General features: G+C 44.1%; 1 protein-coding gene across 8 annotated transcripts in view; it reads right to left on the bottom strand.

Moving 5' to 3' along the window:
- ncor1 (nuclear receptor corepressor 1) overlaps positions 1 to 14,429 on the bottom strand; it is a 115,019-nt gene that overhangs the window by 49,821 nt on the left and 50,769 nt on the right. For 6 of the 8 annotated variants that reach the window (XM_046303605.1, XM_046303607.1, XM_046303610.1 and 3 more), the window contains exons 11-14: positions 13,342 to 13,432; positions 12,706 to 12,884; positions 8,428 to 8,482; positions 8,153 to 8,254 (exon numbers count right to left, since the gene is read on the bottom strand). In XM_046303605.1, coding sequence (XP_046159561.1) covers positions 8,153 to 8,254; positions 8,428 to 8,482; positions 12,706 to 12,884; positions 13,342 to 13,432 — 427 coding nt within the window. Of the gene's footprint in view, position 1; positions 309 to 8,152; positions 8,255 to 8,427; positions 8,483 to 12,705; positions 12,885 to 13,341; positions 13,433 to 14,429 lie in introns of those variants that run through there. The other 2 variants (XM_046303612.1, XM_046303613.1) reach the window with 2 other exon arrangements.

The raw sequence follows: 14,429 nt of genomic DNA, 5'->3' as shown, positions 1-14,429 counted from the left end.
CCTGCAAGCTCATTTGACGTTCATAAAGACCTTGTTGCCATTGATCAAGCCACAGCCTATAGGCGTAGCAGGTGTGAGTTTGGCCGGACCCCCGTAGGCGGTAGTGATACCTCCATTGCAGCGGTACAGATACAGCAGGACAGCGGCACCAAAGCAGAGCTCCTTAGAAGGGCTGCCTGGCCCCGGCACTGCCGCACATATTCCAGGAAAGCATGTCATCAGGCCGTTTAAGCCGCCTGAAAAATCGCCCATCTCACATGCACACTCTAATCTATGGGGGGTTACTCAAGGTAATCCCTGCCGAGTGCTTCTCTTTGATTGGCACTCGCAGCAGCATAGCAAGTTTTTTGGGCCTGTCATATCACTGGGGCGTACCACTCTGCTTTTCCTGGGGGGGTTGACTCTCTTGCTCACCGCCCAAGAAAGAAAGAACGGAAATGGAGAGGGGGAAAAAAGTTGAGCAAAAATTAGTTTAAACAAGCTGGCTAGCCAGCCCTCAGTGCAGACTGTCAGGTTTGTTTTCTTCTTTCTCCTTTTCTCTCTCTAGCTATTTTACTAAGTCTTTTTCCATTGCTCCCTCTCCCTCCCTCCCTCCCTCTTGCAAGTCACTCTACACACATTCTCTGGGGAATTTCAGAGAATTTACAAAAGCTCCAGCCAAAGGCTTGTTTGGATCAGCACAACATCCGGCCTGGGCAGGCTGAGCTGCTTTCCACCAAATGACGAGGCCGTGGCATTTTCACTTCACTGTCAATGGGCAGTTTAAATGCATACCGCAATACATGAGTAGACGTTTACTTTATTTAAAAACAGGCAAGTCAAGTTAACAAATTATTATTCACAAAGACAGCCTGTCAATAAACAATGATGCATTTAAACACATACCGCCCTATAACACAAAGTTCACACTGCAGTTTTATGAAGCCCTATTACAGAAGAAATGACTTCCTAAAAGCATTTGCATAGAAGGTCATAGTGACTCTGTACTCTGGCAGAGCTAAGCTAACAGTTGTGATTATTGGAATGATTATGCTGAGGGCTGCTAGACAGTGGACATATCTTGCCTCCACTGACCCCAAAGCCAAACTTGTGATCGGTCCTCCTGGCTCCCAGACAAACAGAGCCTTCTCTGTTGTTGTTAAAATACATATCTCAGATGATCCAGGGTTAGCGGAGGCTGCTGCTTGCATAGACTGAAATATAGTAAGACAGTCGCTTCCTCCAACTATTTATTGAAGTTGACAGAAGCCAGACAATCCTTCAATGAGCTCTTAAGTAGTAAAAGCAGGAATGTCCACTGACTTGACACACAAACACACTGGTTTATTATTTGATCAAGTAGGAGTACTTCATGCACACATTCTAACCACTTGACTGGTGGCATTCATCTACAGTGGTTCAGAAGTAGGGAAGTCCACTCGGGGCTCCACCCTGTAGTTGTACGCTGGTACCCTGCCAGGCGAGGAAAGACTGATGAAGGTCACCAGGCAGTGGGAAACGCACTAGTGAAAGGACCACAATGTCACTTATAAAATGTGAAGTAACAAACTATAACTATTAAGATGCCGTCAATGCAACTGCGCCACACCAACAATTTCTCACATCGAATATACCCCGTTTCTCCCCACCATAATTTATTGTTCAATATTTTCCAGATAAAACAGGGTTATCAGTGATGCAAACTGGTGAGGGACCAATTTTTTTATTTTTTTTATGTGCACTGAAACATGCAACAAAAAAAAATCTGTAAACTGAGTGGGGTTGTCAATATTTTACTAACGACGTAATACCAGGCCAAGTACCACAATACCGAGTAGTATGGTGATACCACAGGTTTTGCCACACCCCTCCCAGGACGCATGTTCCCGTTTTCTAAACGCTCTGCACAAAAGCCTGTCTTCTACACCTCAACTCAACACATTTACTGTACAATAGAACAGGTTACTGCAGAAAATAGCTGATTTGCTAAAACCCAAAAGGCCTACCTGTGATTGGACTGGAGGAATATAAATGCATAATGATGCAGTAAGGGTTAACACAATAGGCCTATAGGAAACCATCTTTAGCCTACTTTTCAGAACACTTTACACACATCATTTTCTCTCTCACACACATACACCATCACTCGCACACACAGCTCCCAAAAGTTAGGCCCAAAAATAATTTAAGGAACATTATAAAAAATATATTTTTTAAAATTCAGATTAAGCTTAGAATAACATTGATTAGGCATATGCATTTGACCTTTGAAGCATCTCTTTGAGTAGGCCGTCTATCCCCGTTTCCATTTTTTCCTATGCCATTGTGCATAGCCAAGGTACCATGTTGTTAACTAACTAGCCAAGTAACATGACTAAACACGGTGGTTTGTTATCAACGAACAACTTGCAACCTGTGAGTAGTATAAAACAGCCAGCGACATGGTTCATAAAATTATATAAAATGTGTGCCAATTCGTGGTAGAAAGGGGAGAATGTAGCTCCAGTAATATGGAGCATAACCTTTGAGTGGTTTTCAGTGACGTAAAGGTGACTGTAAGCATGACTGTACCTGTGCTCTGTTTTTCCTCCATGGCAGGAGCACTCAGAGGCTGCTTGACAGCGAAGCCTAGTCAGACGGGCCCTGCTTGCACTTACTGGTGAAATGAAATGATACGTCTCCACTTAGCTCGTGCTGTGAGTTGCTCCAATAATTAAACAAATGTAACAACAGAAACCCAATCACTGCCTGCACACCCCAGCTTGCCATTATGACTAAATAACATTTGAAACCTGATGGAGAGAAGCAAGCGGAGTAGGCTAACGGCTGGTTGGGGATACTGCTGGATGCTCACAGCAGTCACTAATGATATCAGAATGCTTCAACCAATAAGACATATCTGACATCAGGCTTTGAACTCTGCTTGATATTCTATTTGAAAGACACGTAGGGATGCATTCTGTCATTAATTGAGAGAATGTAGTGATCCCACGGAGAAGATCTGTTCGCGTCCATCACCTCAATGGGTGATGCACTCTGCGTATGCACACTTTATCGTCAAACCCCCCTCGGATGACCTATTTTGAGATCAAAACTGTGAATTTGGCCGAAAACTGACGTGTTTTCATCTCTGCTCTGTTAGAGAAGGAGAGAAGAGATGGACCGGTGAATCAAACCCTGTTCTCCAGGTGGCGGGCGATATTTGGTCTGGAGGCTGCAGGCACCACTATTGCTAGATCAACCGATTATGACGTCTCTGATGTGGTCCCACTCACTCTTGGTGCTCTGCGCTTCTGTGACCGGATCTATGCGTTTGGTTGGCTGGGGCCATAGTTCATAGATAGAATGTTCTGTACATACAGGGCTAGAGAGAGCCAAATGCGTCAATGAGATGCACACACAGGGACCAGAGGAAGGGCCAGAGGCATTGATGAGATAGGAAAGCACCATAAGGAAAGCAGAGGCAGTCTATCCTCCTGGTAGACAGCCAGTGGAAAGAGGAGAGCTCAGACACCATTCGAGCCGATAGGGAATGAATGATGTAATCAGCTGTTAGATCTATGCTGGGAATTCCAAAACGAGGTTAAATGTTAGTCAGAAACATCAGTCACATGTGGTGATGAGTCATGGAGATGATCGATCATCGACTCACAGCATTCAGCGTGCAACAATTCACAACATTTTACCTGCATTTTGTTAATATAATCATAACCCTGCAAACGTAAACAATGTGTTCCAATGATTTAGCAAATCCAGTATGGCAGTTAATAGATGGGACTTGTATTAGTTTCATACGAAGACATTGTTCCGCCAACTTTACCATACCGCCAACTTTTTTCTGCCTTATCCTTATATCTGAAAGGTATTGCCGGTATCAAAGCCAAAACTTCTAATTCCGCCTAACGACCAAAGCATTTTGGATAACTTCTGCCTATGGCTTAGTATTAAACGTAGCTGTAAATGGCACACACTATGCTATTCAACTCTTGATGGTTGCTAGGCAGCGCCAGTTAATAACCATCCTCCTACCAGTTCTAAAATTTGCGAGGCATGTCACTTCTCCCATCTCTTCAGAGGCATGTCACTTCTCCCATCTCTTCGCATAGCGCACCACTAAGAATGTACTTTAAAAAAAATAATTGAACCCCTTTTTCGTGATTTCCAATTGCGATCCGATTACAATCTTGTCTCATCGCTGCAACTCCACCAAAGGGCTCGGGAGTGGTGAAAATAAAGCTATGCATCCTCCAAAACATAACCCACAAAACCACGCTTCTTAACACCCGCCCGCTTAACCCGGAAGCCAGCTGCACCAATGTGTCAGAGGAAACACTGTTCAATTGACGACCGAAGTCAGCCTGCAGGCGCCCTGGCCGCCACAAGGAGTTGCTAGAGCACGATGAGCCAAGTAAAGTCCCCCCGGCCAAACCCTGCCCTAACACAGACGACAATGGGCCAAATTGTGCGCCGCCCTATGGGACTCCCTGTCACGGCAGGTTGTGACACAGCCTGGGATCGAACCCAGGCCTGTAGTGACGCCTCAAGCACTGCAGTGCCTTGGACCGCTGCGCCACTCGGGAGGCCCATGCACCGTTTCCTAACCACAACTGGATGGATCCATAAAGAATTACTGTGGGAATAAATATCACTGAATGACGAAAATACAAATGCAATTGAAGGCATATATCAAATTGTTGCCTACTGAAACTCCCAAAGTCATCTGATCATTGTAATAAATTTGAAGCAATAGCCTACCTGTGTGTGGTCAACTAGAAAAAAAATTCAGCACTGCCTTGATTGGGACAGCGCTAACACGCTGCTTTGAGAGAAGTGTGGGGACTCATCTCCATAAATCAATGTCCAATTTGTTTTCACTGAATCTCCGTTAGGACATTGGTTAGGCTACAATTAGGCTGGGGAAACCTTCGCTAAGTTGAGGTGAGGGCTGCCCATGATCATCTTGTCTAGTTGGCTCATTTATTAAAACATTTTGCCAGCATGTTAAGTAGTTTAACAAGTGGATTATTTTTCTCTTCACTCACAGTTGCTTAGTATCCTAGTCCAACTCCCAACCAAAAGCCTGTGATGTCACTGACTTGTCTCAATCAATTGATTGAGCTTCACTGAATCTCCGTCTGAATAGGCTGTGTGGTTAATTGGTTTCTGGCTGGGTAAATAAGTAGAGGTGGTATAATAACTCCTCTATCACTGATTTAGCACAAACATAGCCCAAATCACGTGTAGGCCTATTATCACGTTTTGTCAACTCCAAGAGCCGGCAGAGGTTGCGAGGCTCAGTTAGTAGAGCATGGCGCTTGCAATGCCAGGGTTGCGGGTTCGATTCCCACAGGGGACAAGTACGGAGAAAAACAACGTATAAAATGTATGCACTCACTACTTACTGTAAGTCGCTCTGGTTAAGTGGCTTGCAAAACATTGTAAATGTAAAAACATGAACATGAGACTCGCTTGCTTTTGAAAATAGCAGTGCTTTTCATTTCTAAAATCGGTATCATGATGAAGATACTCTCAATGTAAGACCCTATGCCTGCTCCTTAACAAAGTGAAGGGACAGTAGGGAAGAGATGAAACGTGAATACAAATGTCGTATAAAGAAATAGCACTATTTTAATATGACAGCAGTTCCACACGTTCCGGTGACAAGTTGTGTGGGAAAAATATTATGTTATATTCCATTATATTCTTACTACAAAATATATGTGTTGACCGTGATCGGGGTAGGTGTGTGTGGTCTGCTTAAATTAAGTATTCATTGATTCATTCATTTGGACGTAACATAATGAAACTCTAAATATTCTATTGTATATTGTAAATTGTATTGGTCTTACAATGTTTCTTAGGCCCTGCCTAAACACATTTATTTTTGATGGTGTATATTCAATGGATTTATTTAAAAAAATAGATGCCCACCCACATCTGCACACCCCTACTACCACTCATCACGCACACGGGAGGTATAAAAGCCATATGCAGGCAAGAATGTGGTAAAAAAAAAAGGCCTGTTTGTAAGCGGGTCATGAAAACATTGTCAAATTACTTTAAATAGGCAAAATACCGTATATCCTATACAAAGGCAGTATTGGTGTTCTGTTCCCAGACACAATAGTCTCTCTCTCTCTCACACACACACATATCTATATTCTCGGAGTCATGCCCGTGTGCCCTCCTTTGCCCCAGGCTGCCATGCCCCAACCTGCCATAGACTCGCCTGGCCTCTGCTCACCTCTGAGAGGCTGGGACAGCCCCAGGGTGAAGGCTGGCTGCCTGTATCAACAGCAGCCCCAGGGTGAAGGCTGGCTGCCTGTATCAACAGCAGCCTCAGGGTGAAGGCTGGCTGCCTGTATCAACAGCAGCCCCAGGGTGAAGGCTGGCTGCCTGTATCAACAGCAGCCCCAGGGTGAAGGCTGGCTGCCTGTATCAACAGCAGCCTCAGGGTGAAGGCTGGCTGCCTGTATCAACAGCAGCCCCAGGGTGAAGGCTGGCTTCCTGTATCAACAGCAGCCTCAGGGTGAAGGCTGGCTGCCTGTATCAACAGCAGCCCCAGGGTGAAGGCTGGCTGCCTGTATCAACAGCAGCCCCAGGGTGAAGGCTGGCTGGCTGCCTGTATCAACAGCAGCCCCAGGGTGAAGGCTGGCTGGCTGCCTGTATCAACAGCAGCCCCAGGGTGAAGGCTGGCTGCCTGTATCAACAGCAGCCCCAGGGTGAAGGCTGGCTGCCTGTATCAACAGCAGCCCCAGGGTGAAGGCTGGCTGCCTGTATCAACAGCAGCCCCAGGGTGAAGGCTGGCTGCCTGTATCAACAGCAGCCCCAGGGTGAAGGCTGGCTGCCTGTATCAACAGCAGCCCCAGGGTGAAGGCTGGCTGCCTGTATCAACAGCAGCCCCAGGGTGAAGGCTGGCTGCCTGTATCAACAGCAGCCCCAGGGTGAAGGCTGGCTGGCTGCCTGTATCAACAGCAGCCCCATTACCACACTTATGTAACGCTAAACCACAGTCAAGCAACTGCTCAAATCCAATGGAAAATATTAAATTGTCAACTTAACTGCAGTCTCCAACTATTGCTTAGTTTTTTTCTTCCCTTCAGGCAGTTAGCCTTGATGAATTTGAATGTGGGAGCACAATACCACCGAACCAGGCGATTACCAAACAAATTACAAAATGTGCATAAACCTACTTGATTAAAACTCCTCCAGTGTTCTTGTGATTAGAGGGAAACAATATGAAACAAGTCTGGTTTAAAACAGCACGGCACTCTGCTGGTAAGCAGAGCTCCATGGCAACAGATAACCTTGTGTGAAGACTGCAACTCACCCAATGTTAAAGCAACTCTCTCACTCCTTCAGCGGAAAGAAACGGTTCTGAAATGTCTCTCACCATAACCAAATGAATAAATTACCTTAAGCCCTTTGAAAAATAAAAAGCAAAACAAAAAGAGTCTACTGCTGTGCATCAACATATTTCAGCAGTTAGAAGAAAGGCAAATAGAGGATAACTGGGTGAGTTCAGAGAGAGAGGGAGTATGACTTTCCTTTTTTCCCTCCCTCTCGATCTCTCTCTCTCGCTCTTCCGTCAGGCCCTGGAAAGCAACACTGAGTCTCCCAACTATGGCAAGCAGATAGAACAGATTCCTGGGAATGTCTGCTGCTCCCCAGCCATTGGATAAATCAGTCTCAGCCAGCTCTGTTCTGCCTCTCTCTGCCTGGGCCCTGGTTCTTATTTACCCACATAGCACATCAAGAGACTCCGCTCGCTCAGCTCCCAAATCTCACACTCCTCACAAACCCCTGTGGTTCTCCCTCCCTCTTCTACACAGAGACAGGGAGGGAGAAAAGAGGGAGGAGATGGGAGGCACTGTGGTCTAAAAATGGGGTGGTAGGAAGATCGAATAATACAAGCCAAGATAAGATTTGTACACTAGAGGGCCTCCTGCTCCAGAGCCCAACACAAACCATGGTTTGGATGATAAACAAACGCTACATCATTAACATGGTATATAGAGTGAAACCAAAAAGGGTCTTCCTCTCTGGCATGCCAAGCATGGTTCATTTGTTAAATCCCACCCAGACAGCCTTTCTGGGTATTTCCAAAGCCCATTCATGAACACACAAATACATTTAGAGTCATTCTCTAGCGAAGATACTTTCTAGAACTCACCTGGTTTCTCCCTCGCCGTCTTCCGTAGTTGCGTCTCACCAGCGTCTTGTAGTTCTGGTTCTTCTTGGTCAAGTAGTAGTACAGGACACAATCGGAGACACACTGCAAAGAGAAAGGGTATGACAGTCAGGGGGACATATGAGCCCATGAACATTTTTTATTAACAACAGACAACATAACAAATACAAACCATGTGCTTTTGGGTTTGGGGAAGAGTGGAGAATAGAGGTTACTACAGAGTAAAAATAGAATGAATTAAATCCACTGTAGCTCACCTTTCTCTCTAGATAGGAAGCAATGAGGCCAAAATTCTTTGGGTGCTGAACAAACCTGTGAGAAAAAACAGAGAAGAGAAAATAGTCACAGTTAAAGCTACAGTCTGGGATTCATGGCAGCCCGCCATTTGTTTTGGTATACAGCCGAGGAATGTTGGTAAAGAAAAGTATTGCCTCTCAAAATCATACCCAAAGAGCTTCTGCTAAGTCAGAGAATAAAATGTTAAATTATGATGAAAGTGAGCTCCATAAAAATCTTTTGCAACCTACAGTCGCTAAACGCTTTTCCATACCCAGCAGGCAATTAATACATTTTACATTCTAGAACTCCCAAGTGAACTTGATTCGTGACGGGAAACAAAATGAAAATCTTTATGGAAGGGACTAATTTGTTTGAATTTCTCTTTAACCACAAAGCATTAGCCAAAAGAGGTCAGAAGAACCTGTGGATAGAATACAGGATATTGAAAAGTCTCATTGGCCTCTCGCCCCGCCTTGCTTTTTGCCAGTTCTGATTCTGACAGAAACAATGGGAATCTCATATCTATTCATCCACACTATTGAATACGCCCTCTGCATTTCGAGGTCAGTCTTGGAGCATGGGAGCACAGCACCAAGAGTGGGCACAAGGATTGAATGGCTGGAACACGGTTACCGAGATTTACCACCCAAAACCACTCCCTTGTCTCGAAGGCAGCATCGTGTTGGGGGGTGCTTGCTGCAGGAGGGACTGGTGCACTTCACAAAATAGACGGCAACATGAGAGAGGAAATGTATGTAGATATATTGAAGCAACATCAAGACATCAGGCAGGAAGTTAAAGCTTGGTCGCAAATGGGTCTTCCAAAATGGACAATGACCCCAAGCATACTTCCAAAGTTGTGGCATAATGGCTTAAGGACAACAAAGTCAAGGTATTGGAGTGGCCATCACAAAGCCCTGACCTCAAGCCTATAGAAGATTTGTTGGTAGAACTAAAAAAGCGTGTGCGAGCAAGGAGGCCTACAAACCTGACTCAGTTACACCAGCTCTGCCAGGAGGAATGGGCCAAAATTCACCCAAGATAGTGTGTGAAGCTTGTGGAAGACTACCCAAAACATTTGACCCAAGTTAAACCATTTAAAGGCAATGCTACCAAATACTAATTGAGTGTATGTAAACATCTGACCCACTGGGAATGTGATGAAAGAAATAAAAGCTGAAATAAATCATTATCTCAACTATTATTCTCACATTTCACATTCTTAAAATAATATAATAATAATAATAATAATAATATAATATATGCCATTTAGCAGACGCTTTTAACCAAAGCGACTTACAGTCATGTGTGCATACATTCTACGTATGGGTGGTCCCGGGGATCGAACCCACTACCCTGGCGTTACAAGCGCCATGCTCTACCAACTGAGCTACAATAAAAGTAGCGCTCCTAACTGACCTAAGACAGGGCATTTTTACTAGGAGTAAATGTCAGGAATTTTGAAAAACTGAGTTTACATACACCTCAGCCAAATACATTTAAACTTCAACTGTAATTATTCATTCCCTTTGTAATGACACTTGAAATTGGGCTGAGGAGTATCCTTTGATCATCATTGAGATGTTTCTACAACTTGGAGTACACCGATGGTAAATTCCATTGATTGGACATGATTTGGAAAGGCACACACCTGTGTATATAAGAACCCAGATCATGGCAAAAACCAAGCCACTGTTGACAGGGCATGTCTGAGCAAAAAACAAGCCATGAGGTTGAAGGAATTGTCCGTAGAGCTCCGAGACAGGATTGTGTCGAGGTCAAATTTCTGCAGCATTGAAGGTCCCCAAGAAGACAGTGGCCACCATCATTCTTAAATGGAAAAAGTTGGGAACCACCAAGACTCCTCCTATAGCTGGCCGCCTGGGCAAACTGAGCAATTGGGGGAGAAGGACCTTGGTCAGGGAGCTGACCAAGAACCCAATGGTCACCCTGACAGAGATCTTTGTGGAGATGGGAGAACCTTCCAGAAGGATAACCATCTTTGCAGCACTCCACCAATCAGGCCTCTGTGGTAGAGTGCCCAGACGGAAGTCACGCCTCAGTAAAAGGCACATGACAGCCCGCTTGGAGTTCGTTAAAAGGCACCTAAAGACACTCAAGATTATGAGAAACAATATTTTCTGGTCTGATGAAACCAAGATTGAACTCTTTGGCCTGAAGGCTAAGTGTCACATCTGGAAGAAACCTGGCACCATCCCTATGGTGAAGCATGGTGGTGGCTGCCTGTGGGGATATTTTTCAGTGGCAGGGACTGGGAGACTAGTCAGGATCGAGGGAAAGATGAACGGAGCAAAGTAGAGAGAGTGATCCTTGATGAAAACCTGCTCCAGAGCGCTCAGGACCTCAGACTGGGGCAAAGGTTCACCTTCCAACAGGACAACGACCCTAAGCACACAGCCAAGATAACGCAGGAGTGACTTCGGGACAAGTCTCCGAATGTCCTTGACTGGCCCAGCCAGAGCCCGGACTTGAACCCGATCGAACATCTCTGGAGAGACCTGAAAATAGCTGTGCAGTGACGCTCCCAATTCAAGCTGTCAGTGCTAGAGAGGAACTATAGAGAAGAATGGGAGAAACCCCACAAATACAGGTGTGCCAAGATTGTAGCGTCATACCCAAGAACACTCAAGGCTGTAATCGCTGCCAAAGGTGCTACAAACAAAGTACTGAATATGGGGTCTGAAGACTTACAGTACCAGTCAAAAGTTCAGACACATCTACTCATTCAAGTCTTTTTTTTACCAGAGTAATAGTGAAGGCAACAAAAATATGAATAAGACATATGGAATCATGTAGTAACCAAAATATATTTTAGATTCTTCAAGTAGCCACCCTTTGCCTTGATGACAGTTTGCAAACTCTAGGCATTCTCTCAACCAGCTTCACCTGGAATGCTTTTCCAAGAGTATTGAATGAGTTCCCGCATATGCTGTTCACTTGTTGGCTGCTTTTCCTTCACTCTGTGGTCTAACTCATCCCAAACCATCTCAATTGGGTTGAGGTTGGGTGATTGAGAGGGCCAGATCATCTGATGCAGCACACCATCACTCTCCTTGGTCAAATATCCCTTACACAGCCTGAAGGTGTGTTTTGGGTCATTATCCTGATGAAAAACAAATGATAGTCCAACTAAGCTCAAACCAGATGGGATGGTGTTACACTTCAGAATCTGTGGTAGCCATGCGGGTTAAGTGTGCCTTGAATACTACATAAATCACAGACAATGTCACCAGCAAAGCACCACCACACCTTCACACCACCTCCTCCATGCTTCACGGTGGGAACCACACATGCAGAGATCATCCGTTCATCTACTCTGTGTCTCACATAGACACGGCGATTTGAACAAAAAAAAAATCACATTTGGTCTCATCAGACAAAAGGACCGCTTTCCACTGGTCTTATGTCCATTGCTCGTGTTTCTTGGCCCAAGCAAGTCTCTTATTTTTATTGGTGTCCTTTAGTAGTGGTTTCTTTGCAGCAATTCAACCATGAAGGCCTGATTCACACAGTCTCCTCTGAACAGTTGATGTTGAGATGTGTCTGTTACTTAAACTGTGAAGAATTTATTTGGGCTGCAATCTGAGGTGCATTTAACTCTAACAAACTTATCCTCTGCAGCAGATGTAACTCTGGGTCTGCCTTTCCTGTGGCGGTCCTCGTGAGAGCCAGTTACATCATAGCACTTGATGGTTTTCGTGACTGCACTTGAAGAAACTTTCAAAGTTCTTGAAATTAAAGTAATGATGGACTGTCATTGCTCTTTGCTTATTTGAGCTGTTCTTATTATGGACTTGGTCTTCTGCCAAATAGGGCTATCTTCTGTATACCACTCCTACCTTGAAACAAACACAACTGATTGGTTCAAACACATTGAGGGAAGAAGGCACACCTGTTAATTGAAATGCATTCCAGGTGATTACCTAATGAAGCTGGTTGAGAGAATGCCAAGAGTGTGCAATGCTGTCATCAAGGCAAAGGGTGGCTACTTCGAAGAATCTCAAATATAAAATATATTTAGAATTGTTTAACACTTTTTTGGTTACTACATGATTCCATATGTTTTATTTAATAGTTTTGATGTCTTCACTGTTATTATACAATGTAGAAAATAGTTTAAAAATAAAAGACCCTGGAATGAGTAGGTGTGTCCAAACTTTTGACTGGTACTGTAGATAGGATGACAAGTAACTAAAAAAGGACTCTACAGACCTGTTAAGGACAACCAAACTCACTTTTCCTTGAAAATATCCTTCTCGTGTTCGGTCCACACATTCATGAACTGCCGAGCCTTGTACATCTTCATTGGGTCGTCCATCAGGCCGTTCATGTTGATGAACCTGACTCGCCTCTGCTCTGTGTCGTACATCATGGGCGGGATGACGGACAGCTGTCTCATCTGCTTCTCGTTGTTCTATTGGACAAGAGGGAGGGGAGGGGTTTAGACATTACATTTGTTATCCTTATTAAAACTTGATTCAATGGCTGCATCCTGATTCTCAACCCTTCTCACCAAGTTTTATTAATTTAAAAGCATTGAGAGTTCTAACTGCACACTTCAGGAGAAGGGTGAAGAACAGGACGTGGCCAATGACGCTGCTACACTTCCTGAGAACTAGGGGAGGTGGTAATGTGTTTAGCGGTGTAACGTAACTATTCATAATTAGTAGCGTGTCTTGACCATCATGACATCAGTGTGGACTATGCCTTGAGGGGATTTTTGGGCAGTTGGTGGTGACAACCTCTTTGGGCATAATAATACTCAAACTTGGCAATGGTTCAGTGAAGAATGTTTACATTTGTGAAGTGTGTTCATTTCCACAAGAGCTATAGCAGACAAACGGAGATGTTTCAAAGTTAACAGCACTCACCTCCTGTTCAGAAAGGCCGTCGATGATTTCAGAAATCTCATGCTCGCTTCTGGCGATGGTCGCAGACATTCCAGTTCCTCTCTGACCAACCCTAGTGGGAGAACAAAACACAAGGAAATTAAGAAGCTACTGGAATCAAAATCACTGTTTAAAATACCAGATGAAATCTTGTTCAAAACCTCTATTATGCCCTCTTGCGCATCCTCCACATAATACTGGGTAGGTGCCATCACATTGTCACATAGGGTGCCCACCCCCTTCTGTCACCTTTTCACTTCAAGGAAAAAAGGCTGTATCAAACCGGTTTTCGGAGAAATCTGCAAACAAAGCTTGGAAAACATTAGGTCTGCTGACAAATTAAGTTGCTTTAGCATTCAGGGAGTTAACATCCTTCTCAACCACCTACCATTGACAGTGCATTCAGAAAGGATTTATACCCCTTGACTTATTCCACATTTTGTTGTATTACAGCCTGATTCAAAATGTATTAAATTGTTTTTTCTCTTACCCATCTACACACAATACCCTATAATGGCAAAGTGAAATCATGTTTTTAGAAAATTTTGCCAATGTATTAGAAATACACATTTGCATGCGTATTCACACCCCTGAGTCTATACATGTTAGAATCACCTTTGGCAGCGATTACAGCTGTGAGTCTTTCTGGGTAAGTCTCTAAATCCTTGCACACATTGCAAGCCTTAAAGCTCAAATCAGTTTTATTTTGGTCTACCGACTGTCCATACAGCCGGTTACAAGTGACCAAATCAGATTTGGGTGGGTTCAGATAGAAGTAATTTGCTGACAAGGCTACGCTAGTTGTCATAGTAACGATGGGTGTGTGTGGAGTGGCGTAGGGTAAGAACACTTAAAACCTCAAAGGATAACATTAACCAACTTTCAAAACAAGTCATTTTTGGCTAGCCAAAGGAGTCAACTAGCTAGCTAGTTAGTGAATGTGCAAGAAAGCTATACAGCTAATTTGTTTGTAAACAATTAACAAGCTAGTTAGCTACCACATGTTCTTGTCAAACTGTCAATGAAGTAGCTAGCCAGCAAAAAGATATGTGGAATAAGTCTAAAAAAAA

The sequence above is a fragment of the Oncorhynchus gorbuscha genome, linkage group LG16, assembly GCF_021184085.1.
Source record: "Oncorhynchus gorbuscha isolate QuinsamMale2020 ecotype Even-year linkage group LG16, OgorEven_v1.0, whole genome shotgun sequence".
NCBI classification, from domain to species: Eukaryota; Metazoa; Chordata; class Actinopteri; order Salmoniformes; family Salmonidae; genus Oncorhynchus; species Oncorhynchus gorbuscha.
Note: the sequence above shows the minus strand (reverse complement) of the source record. Positions and strands in the feature narration are given on the sequence as shown.